Source organism: Genypterus blacodes, unplaced genomic scaffold (assembly GCF_046128005.1).
Source record: "Genypterus blacodes isolate CSIRO-AG114 ecotype Tasmania unplaced genomic scaffold, CSIRO-AGI_Gbla_v1 ptg000037l_1, whole genome shotgun sequence".
NCBI classification, from domain to species: domain Eukaryota; kingdom Metazoa; phylum Chordata; class Actinopteri; order Ophidiiformes; family Ophidiidae; genus Genypterus; species Genypterus blacodes.
The window spans coordinates 3,804,442-3,815,238 of record NW_027466850.1 but is presented as its reverse complement, the minus strand read 5'-3'; the positions used below and the strand labels follow the sequence as shown (position 1 = coordinate 3,815,238).

At 45.7% G+C, this 10,797-nt stretch overlaps 1 protein-coding gene across 1 annotated transcript; it reads left to right on the top strand.

The window, feature by feature from the left end:
* Window positions 1-9,277: 9,277 nt before the first annotated feature.
* Window positions 9,278-10,797, top strand: LOC142996331 (potassium voltage-gated channel subfamily A member 2). The gene has a single exon (XM_076147297.1). It carries the CDS (start codon window positions 9,301-9,303, stop codon window positions 10,795-10,797), a length of 1,497 nt encoding a protein of 498 aa, XP_076003412.1. The 5' UTR covers window positions 9,278-9,300.

Sequence of the window (10,797 nt, the reverse complement as noted above, 5' to 3'; positions counted from 1 at the left end):
CATGACGACGGTGGTTTCCCGGGTAACCCCTGGGTAATGTTACCATGACACTGTGTTGTACGTAGATTTTCCTACTGTGGTTCATCTTCCTTCCCGTGGAGAGAAGGGGAGAAGAATAGCAGCACACCTGGGACGAGGTCATGTAAAAGTGTCAGCAGATGTTTTATTGGTCCCCGTAAAGGTTGAATAAGTACCAAAAAAAATCTATATTAATCAGTCTGCATTGTTATTCCGGGTGTTAAATGTGAGCACCATTCTCTGCCAGGCAGCTGGGATGACGTCACACACCTTTCATCCACTGTGTGTGTCTGAAGTGACGGAAACAAAGAGAGACATTCAAAGGATCCGGCCAACCAATCCATTCTAATTACAAGCTTCTTCTTACAGCATGCTACTGCAAAAGCCTCATGCACATACGACATGCTACTGCACATACAACATGCTACTGCACAGCCTCATGCACATACGACATAATACTGCACATACAACATGCTACTGCACAGCCTCATGTGCATGTTCATCTATATCCAGTTGTGTAAAATTCCAGAACTATTTCATTTGTTTGCCTTAAAACTGATGACATCATTTTACTAACAATGTTTTTGGAAATGTCCTCTAAACCTTAAGGTAATGACACCAGCAACATTGTTCTTTTTGGTTCCAATTGTACATTAGTTTGTTAAAATGTCCTTTGTAGTTGTAAAATCTGGGCTTGACTCGGTGCTGTGTGTTGATGTGACTGAAGCGACACAGACTGAGTAGAAAATAGCTTAGTACTGCCCTCTAGTGGAACAACTGAGTTACGACTGGGTTTGACCGGAAGAAGTCGGGTTTGCTCACGAGTCTGTGCTGATAAAATTCAACCTTTTTTTTTTTTTTTTTTTTTTTTACTACATTTGGTTGAATTGTAAATCTATAATGTCAACGACATTCAATACCGCACTGCTGCTACTTTACTACCTATTTTCTTAGGTAATTATCTTAAAATACTAGTAATAATCCAGATTCTCTACATGTTTACATTAATGTGCCATACTCACTGTTGATCCTCCACTAAAGCCATAGAGGGAAATGTTTACTTTTTAGTCCACTCCATTTATCAGACAACAGCTGGAGTTACGACATAGAAAATGTTTTTCTTACGCACACAAACAAATGATAAACCTGTGTGATGCATTACTACGTGCAAACGATGCAGCAGGAGAGTTAAGATTAGCTCCGTCTGCCTCAGCAGCAACAATAGAATGCTGGGTAAGTGTGAATTGTATGAATTTAGATGAGCAATGTGTGAAATGGTTCCTGCTGCATTATACTGAAGTAGCAAATTAACATTTATTCCTTTGGCAGATGATTGTTTTGTACAAAGCAACAAACACAAGAAGAATTATCAGCAGATACTTTGACTGCAAAACAGAGATGACAAACTTTGTACTGGGGAATTGGACTTTTAATAGAATATGTTTTATGTATTCTTCCTTATACTTGTTATGCTAAGTATTTGCATAGTTCTTGCATCACTGACAGGCTTATTGAGTGAGAACAGGACACACACACACACACACACACACACACACACACACACACACACACACACACACACACACACACACACACACACAGGTCACCAATATGTGTCAAAGAAATGAGTTGGTGACCTTAATCTTGGTTCTGTCATTAGAGATCCCTGCGAGAGTTCAGGTTTCCGCACACGCACACGCACACACAGGCCTGAGAGCCAGATAACATGCAGCCCAGAGCTCCAGGTGCTGCTGTTCCTCCACTGCTGAGTAGCCTTGTTTCCCTCCTCCCTGACAGGAAGTGAAGTCCTTCTTCATGGTATTTTTAACCGGAGATATCTCCAAGCTGCCCGGAGCCATTACTCATCTCCTGCAGAGCTCAATTAGAGCGCTAACACAGGGGACACCTGCGCCTTGGTCTGGATTCTGAATTGGTAAGGATGACGTTGGGATGAGACTTGTGTTTGCCTTGGCAGAATAGGAGTTAGAAATATGGCTTGTTCCGTTTTCTTTGAATGAGTAACAAACACAAAGCTGTAGTAGTTGTAAGGAGTTGAAGTCATTGACTGTGTTTAGTTAAGAAGATGTAGTGGATAAGATTTAGAGGGAGACCCCAAAACAAAATCACCTAGCAGCTAAACGTCTGTCTGTCTGTCTGTCTGTCTCTTGCTTTCTCTCTCTCACTCACTCTGTCTCACTCACTCTCTTTGTCTCTCGTGCGTGTATGGACATGTTTGAGTGCTGCACAGCTGTAAGACGGTCACAGCTGGCATGCTTGGATGCACGTTTCCGCAGCGCCCTGACCATTACAAACCAGAAAGCAGTGCAGAGAGGACGTATACAGACTCCAGCCCCGAGTCAAATGGAACAGACTTACACATACGCTCGCATGAATTCACAAACACTTGTGCACACACAGCCACAGACAAACAGGCAGCTGGTCCTCTCTCTCACACTGCAGGCTGCAGGCAGACGTGATCATGCTCAGTCGGGGGAAGAGGAGACCCCAGGCTTCCCTCTCCTGCCGTCTCCTCCGCCGTCCTCACCGTGCCAACATTCGCCACATGAGAGGAGTGAAGCCTCCCAGCAGCACGTTACCCCTGATGATACTCAGCACCAGAGCGTCTGCGAGGAGAGTAAGTGCTGAAGGTAAAGCAGGCGCTGTATCTGCTGCATCTAATCAGAGCATTGCACATTTGCTTCCCCCTGATATTTGGTATTTGCCCTAAAACTGCTGCTGTTGCTTCTGCTGCTGTTGTTAAAAATAGAAACGGAGAGACTCATTGCCAGTGTTTCTCTGGCTGCCATTCATCCATCTGCTCTTTGGAGAACATTTAATGGCACTCTGGGGGCTTTTCGTAAAGTTCACTCTTCTGCATCAAGACTCAGTGGCTTTCAATGAGATAAGAAAAGCCCTGAAACCCTGTCAGAGTGACTACATCCTGGGCCCTAAGGGGGGTGGAAGACTGGAGCCCACAGCAGTTTTAGAAAGGAAACTCAGTACTTCAGCATAATTCAGGTGTGGACCCATTAAAAATGACAATAACTTCACTACTACTCAAATAATCTAACTATTTATACTTTCAGTAATCACTTAATGCTCTTTGCCCAAATGTAGCTGACTGCAGACAAATGAAAAGTGCGGTGTCACTGTGCTGTAACTTTACCTGAAATCTCCCGGGGGCACTAGAGACAGCATAGGTGTGATGTCACTGCCCAGACTCCTCCCACTGCTGGCTCCATTGCCCACCCCCCCAGGGATGGTCTCCTATAGCAACACACCCAGGCTGAGCTAAGAGTCATCTGAGTACAGTGACAATGCTGACTTAGGGGAAAATTGGTCAATCAATTGTTATACGCTGTCGATTTAGGGTCCAGACTCATTTTCTGTGTCTATTTTTGTTCCGTTTATTTTAAGTCATCACTGTATGAGACATCTATATTTAAGGCTCTGTTTGATTCAACACCTTTTCAGAGAGAAGTTACAGTTTGTGTAAGAGCCACCTGTAGTATTCAGGCATTCTCAGACTGAGTGACCTCTCTGTCTCTGCTTAATTGGCTGCACCTGTTGTTTATAAACAAACAGCAGAAATTTGAACTTGCTGTCACTCAAACCACTTGTAAATTTTTCATTCTTTCAGGTACAGAAACCAATTAGACATTTTCCAGCTCTTCAGGCTTCATTCTTTCTGGGGTTTTTTTCAGCATTTCCACAGATTTCTTTGTTTTTTTAGATGTCACCAGTTAAAAATTACCATTTCTAAGGTGTCTCTAGCCATTCCCTGTTGAAAAAACATTCACATTTCCTTCAGGCCTTCATTCTCTTAGGTACAGAAACCGTTCAAATATTTTTCAGGTCTTCAGGCTTCAATCTCTCAGGCAAAATTTTCAGCGTTTGCAATCACAGCACATTTTCTCCAGGGAATGTATTTCTAGTTTTATCCTGAGACTCTGCGGTTATCCCTCAGGTGTCCTGGGAGTAATTGTGCCCGCCTGCCTGCCAGCCAGTTCCAGAAACAGCGTGTACGCTCCAGCAGACTGCTCAATGAGAGTTGAAGGAAATATTTGGTCCCCTAATGACCCCTAAAGAAAATCTGGAGGAGCACATCAGGTCAGTGGCTGCCACTGTAAAGTCCCACAATAAGGAAAAGCTAAAGGATCAAGAGAGGGCAGAGCCAAAAGAACGCTGCAATAATTTACTGCTGCATGCAAAAATCCAAAAAGTATAAAGGTCACGGTCGCACATCTGATATAACTTTGCATGAAACCATTTTAGTTTTTCCACCCAAAACAAATATCTTGTTTCGCATATGACCGTGGTCTAAAGTGCCTCAGTGAAGCACACGGATCAGTTTCACTCACATACAGACATATTGTATAACAGCACAAGGGTATCCCTGCTCCAGCGATACTGACTCACTCCCTGATTCACACTTCTTCCCTTCAGCATTAGGAGAGCCTATTGAATTGATTTTGCTCCAGTATAAATAGCAGATGAAGGGAAATAAATTGTGGATGTGTATCCTTCGTAATCAAATGTCAAATGCTTGGACTTTTGACCGCAAACAGAATCGTATATCTCCACGCAGTAACGATTTCTGCACTCGTGAACATGGAGCTCAGGATGTATTCGGTGGATCCCTACCTGCGTTCACACCTCGGTCCGTTTGATGAGCTTGCTCAGTGGGAGTGTGTGTGTGTGTGTGTGTGTGGCTTTCTGTGGCGCTGTGCGAGGTTGCAGCTTGGCAGTACATTGTAGTGGACTGGTGTCCTTGTGGCTCTCCTGGTGTCTGGCTCTCTTCCAGTTCCAGCACTTACCCTGCTGGGTCTCAATCTGATACCAACACTCTCTTCTTTCCCTACATTTCTCTTTTTACACAACACTGTGTCTTTATTCTCATCTCATCTCATATCCCATTTCTTTTTGTCCATCTCTCTTTCACTTCCCTCATTTGTTCCTACTTTAGTATTGTTTCCTCCAAGGGGACACATAGAAGGACACAGGAAGATGCATTTGGTGTATTTGTGTCCCAATGCAGCTTTTGATCTGTTGGCCCCATTTTCCAAGTTGGTTGTTGTTAAGATGTATGAGCACGTGTAACTTGTCTGTCCTCTTTTGTAGGGCATTTCAGTTTCTCTCTCCAGAGCAAACACACTTGAATGACTCATCTCCCAGGGGGTTAAATAATATGAGCCTCAATAAAAATGCATTTGACTGAAATAGCAGCAGGTTTGTGATGATACAGTGCATTGAGAAGTGAAATAGGTGGCAGAAAAGACAATGTATAGCATCAGATTGTCATTACTTGCAAACAAGAGAATTCACTAATGAGGGGTTGTTCAGAGGAAGGTGTTGCATCATCATACGGAGGAGCACAAAATCTGCATTTATGCATTAACAAATCCAAGGGTAAACATGATATGCAAGGCTCATCAGTTCGTTATTATTGTGTTATGTTGTGTGTGTGTGTGTGTGTGTGTGTGTGCTGGTTGCAGAAAAAGCTTGCAATTCATGGAGGAATGACGATACAGGATTGTGGCCTATAGGTACATTTGTGAGGTTGAGTCTTGCGGCTGGTGCAATGCAGTATCAAGAAACAGGGGACACCATAACCCCATAGATCTCCAGTGTCCATAAAAAGAGCATTGCACCCGAGGGACTGGAATAAGGAGGCACTGTTAACGGCTACTTTTCCAGTAATGCAGCATCCAGGTACTGTATGTCAAAGGACAAGGACAAAAGGTCATCAAGCAGTCTACAATGCAATATACCAAATATAACGTATGATGAAGCTGTCTTTTATGTTTATCCCTTCACATAAATATAATGAATCTGATTGTGAGCACTCCAATTGTTTTTACCGAGGATGAAAAGTGCAACGTTTGCTTTTTCTAATCAAATTCACCGGTTGATGTCACTTGTCAAGATGAGGTTTAAGCGCACAATGAACATCCTCCTTTCCTGCAGATACTAGATGCCAATTGAACACAATCTAACACAGATGAGCAGCCTACACCTCCAAATCCATGACAACTACCTTGAATCAAGGTTAAGGCTCAGTTTGGATTCTGTTTCTGCACTATCAAGTTCATTTTCTCTGCTTCCTTCCTTTTCCTGTGCCCAAACAACAGCTGGTGGGGAGGAGGGTGGAGGTTGAAATCAATACCCGTTTGAAGCAATTCCATCTTTGACACCTACACCACCATCCATTCCACATCCGCCATATGATTAAAAACACACACAATGTTTAGAGTGTGTGTGTCCTTCACTTTTAATTAAGGTAGCCCAGCTAATGCAGTGTGAATAGAGCTTGACAGTCTGCATTAACGCTCTTTGTAAAAGGCCCCTGGCTCATAAATAATGGCTGTGTTGTCGTTAGGGGAACCTAGGAAAGCCATTAAGAGATAAGAGGCTTGTACGCATGTGTGGTGGGACAGGCGAGCCGGCAGACAGAAGGGAGCAGGATGGGCGCCGTGATGGTCTTGGGGCAGCCAGGAGTAACCTTGGCCAAGCCCAGTGACACACAAATCATGGTACAGAACCCCCCCCCCCCCCCTCCCTCCCTTCCCCCCTTTCATTACCACTCTGAGGGATTCCCACTGACCCCCGCTCATCTATAGGTCATTTATGGTCATGACGCTTCCATTCCCTGTTTCACTATTATATATGGGGGAAGGATTTACTATTGATCAGTCTGTCCCTCGTTCTGAATAGCGCAGCACAATAAGGGAGAATTTGCTCTATTTCAGTCTCTTGCATTTATTATTAATGAAGCTTGTTGCCAGGAAAGACTACAAATATAAAAAAAAAATAGCTGTCAAGTATAAATAAATGTGTAGCTGTTGTTGCTATAATGTTGCAATGTTGTCAATATTGTCACTTAATCCACTATCAATAGGAAATGACCACATCATCTATTGTTGTATTGTTTTGATTTTGATTTATTTATTTTAATGCTTGAGTTGACATGGTTTTCCACATTTCTCATTTAAAAGACATTTCTGGTAGAAGTAGATAGATAGATAGATAGATTGTAATGTTATTTAAAGTTGGATGTAGGGCAGTGCTCCCGGTTGGGTGCTGAAGCTGTGTTCCCCTTTAAATTGCCCACACTGCAGATAAGGAGTGCTGGACTACAGAACACTTTTTCTTCTGCCCTTGTCCATCACCGGCTCGTCTCTTGGTATGCATAACAATACCTGACTGCAGGTTGGGCTATAAGCTTTATACACCAGTCAAGCGATCACTGCTGGGGACAGACAAAAGTGATTCAGCCATAAATGTCTCCTTAGTATCTGTGTGTCCCCCCCCCCCCCCCCCTCCCTCACTACCTCCCTCCTCACCCCCTCATACTCATCCCAGCCCAGTAAAGGCCACTTGTGTGTGAGGCTGCTGTGGCTCAGTGACATTGCATAATGTGGCCCACTTGTGTGTGTGTGTGTCTTCTTCCATGCATGTCGTTTCTTGTCATTGTCTGGAGACGCCGCTGCTCTGACTGCAGGACTCACTCACGCTGCTCGGGACGCACTTGACTCTGAGGAGATCCTGCCGCTGGACGAGATGTTGCTTCAATGAACAGAAATGTGTTTTGTAGAGAGATAGGAGCGTGAGTGGACGGTTAGAAATTGAAGGGAAAGAAATCAAAGTAATTCTGGCCTATGAGTCATTAGATTGTATCCCGGCTGAGACAGAGACGCCGCGGATCCGCCGCTCCTCCGCCCCGCCGTCTCTCTCTCTCTCTCTCTCTCTCTCTCTCTCTCTCCCCGCCGCGCCTCATCCACCTTTGCGGCTGCTGTCTCGTCAAAGTCACTCCGGCGTGCGCGGCCAGGACCAGGGTGGGGTGTGGGGGGCGTCCCATTCTGCTGATCCCAGCACCTTTATTACTTATGAAGTGAAGCTCCGGCGCCTCCTCGATAGGCTCCCTCCCTCCCTCCTCCCTCCCTCCTCCCTTTTCGCCCATCAGCCATCCCACGACAACCTACCCGGAGGAGAAAAAAAAGGAGCCGGGGAGGGGAGAAGCGAGGACACACCCGCCTATACTGTACCCGGTGTACACGGCGAGGATGCCGCAGACAACATGAGGTGAAGAAGCATCATCGGCTGTCCCAAATTGGACCCGTCTTTGTCTTTGTCCCCTCCCTCCCTCTGTGAAGACCCGCAGACTGCAGCTGCCCATTCACCTTCCTCACACCAGTTTCCACCAGGAGCGTCCACTCATCCACATACGAGGGAGATGTATGCAGGTAGGTGTGTGTATGTGTGTGTGTGTGTGTGTGGAGCCGCTCTCATCCCCATCCAGCGTCGCTATCATGTAGTTATTAATGTGTTGATCTGCACAATTGAGCGCCATAGTGATTTATTATCGTCGGGATTGGACGTGTGTCTGATATGAAACCGTGTAAGTGCAGATGATGCCGAGCACAGATGTTCCTGCTCTTTCTCTTGGAAACCTCTTTCCTTCTATGGATCAATAATTTAGGGCTTTTTTCTGAATATTTCAGATTCAGTTATCGTTTTAGGTCGAAATGCTCAAAGCAAACTCAGCTGAAGTCCGTGAATATGAGTTACTAGTGTGCTTTGTATGTTGTTGTAATTGTATGTATGGAGCATTTTAGTCCATTTGCAGAGCTCCTCACGTTTTAGTATTTACACTGCGGTGGTTTCCCTTGATATCCTGGTGTGTATGTGTGGATATGCTGCTTGCTGCATTGCCATATTCATGCATGGCTTCACCGCAGAAGGTAGTTTGCTTCATTTCGGGGGGTTCTCGCCCGTTGCAGTGGATCACTGTTGGTACATGTTCTCATTCACGAGCCGCTGTGCATTTCTATGCCAGATTACAGCCCCAGTTTACCTGCATTGAACTCATTTATATGCACGGTGGATGGCTTATTTGCATATTGAGCCAGGAACAGGACTGTAAACCCCAACTTTCCCCTGTGCTGATCCTGTTTGGATTTGACAGCTTTAAGAGCTTTAAATACTCATGTTAAATAGCGTGAAATTGTTTTACTGAGTGGCAAATTCGTTTTAATTCCTAATCTTATAGAGATTCCTGACATCTGGGCAGTAATGTGACAGTATTGAGTGTTCATCATGCCTCTGACCCTGTTGCCTGTCTTTGCTTTGTCTCTCCTGCATGCAGTCGGATCCTAGGTGACATCCTGTGGCCGTCAGGTCTGTACAGTGTTGAGCCCCCTCCCTTTCCTGGTCCCTGTCTGCAGTTCTCCAGGCTGCAGGACCCAGACCCTCTGAAAAGTGCAGGCCTCCTCCCCCTGCAGAATGACTGTTGCCACCGGCGACCCCTCTGACGAGGCCGCCGCACATCCCGGGAACCCCCAGGATTACGACCCGGAGGCGGACCATGAGTGTTGTGAAAGGGTGGTCATCAACATCTCAGGGCTGCGCTTTGAGACACAACTCAAAACTCTCTCCCAGTTTCCAGAGACCCTGCTGGGGGACCCCAAAAAGAGGATGCGGTACTTCGATCCACTGAGGAACGAGTACTTTTTCGACAGGAACAGACCCAGCTTTGATGCCATATTGTACTATTACCAATCAGGGGGGCGGCTAAGAAGGCCGGTCAACGTCACCCTTGATATTTTTTCAGAGGAGATTCGCTTCTATGAGCTTGGTGACGAGGCCATCGAGATATTCAGAGAGGATGAAGGCTTTATCAAGGAGGAGGAGAGGCCTCTCCCTGATAACGAGTTTCAGAGACAGGTGTGGCTGCTGTTCGAGTACCCAGAGAGCTCAGGTCCAGCTAGGATTATTGCCATAATCTCCGTCATGGTCATCTTGATATCTATCGTCAGCTTCTGCTTGGAGACCCTTCCCATTTTCCGCAATGATGAGGATGAAATGCACAAGTCTCACACGGAGATCTTTTCACCCGAGACCAACACCACCATCATCAGTTACACATCCACCTACTTCACTGACCCCTTTTTTATTCTGGAGACACTTTGCATTATATGGTTCTCCTTTGAGTTCCTAGTGCGCTTCTTCGCCTGCCCCAGCAAAGCAGGATTTTTTGGTAATATAATGAACATTATTGATATTGTTGCTATCATCCCTTATTTCATCACCCTTGGCACGGAGCTAGCAGACACACCGGATGATGGCCAAGCGGGTCAGCAAGCCATGTCCTTAGCCATTCTCAGGGTCATTCGTTTAGTACGAGTCTTTAGAATTTTCAAGCTCTCTCGTCACTCCAAGGGGCTTCAGATTTTGGGTCAGACCCTGAAAGCCAGCATGAGAGAGCTCGGCCTCCTCATTTTCTTCCTCTTCATCGGAGTCATCCTGTTCTCCAGCGCCGTCTACTTCGCCGAGGCAGACGAGCCCGGGTCGCAGTTCGAAAGCATCCCAGATGCGTTTTGGTGGGCTGTGGTATCCATGACAACAGTCGGCTACGGTGATATGGTCCCGACTACTATTGGTGGCAAGATTGTGGGCTCCCTGTGTGCCATTGCAGGTGTGCTGACCATCGCTCTGCCAGTGCCTGTCATTGTCTCCAACTTCAACTACTTCTACCATCGTGAAACTGAAGGTGAAGAGCAGGCGCAGTACCTGCAGGTCAACGTGGCCAAAGCTGATTCAGCTGAGGAGCTGAAGAAGAGCAGGAGTGGCTCGACCATTAGTAAATCAGACTATATGGAGATCCAGGAGGCTGTGAACAACAGTAACGAGGACTTACAGGAGGAGAACCTGAAGACGGCCAACTGCACGCTGGCCAACACAAACTATGTCAACATCACCAAAATGCTCACAGACGTGTAA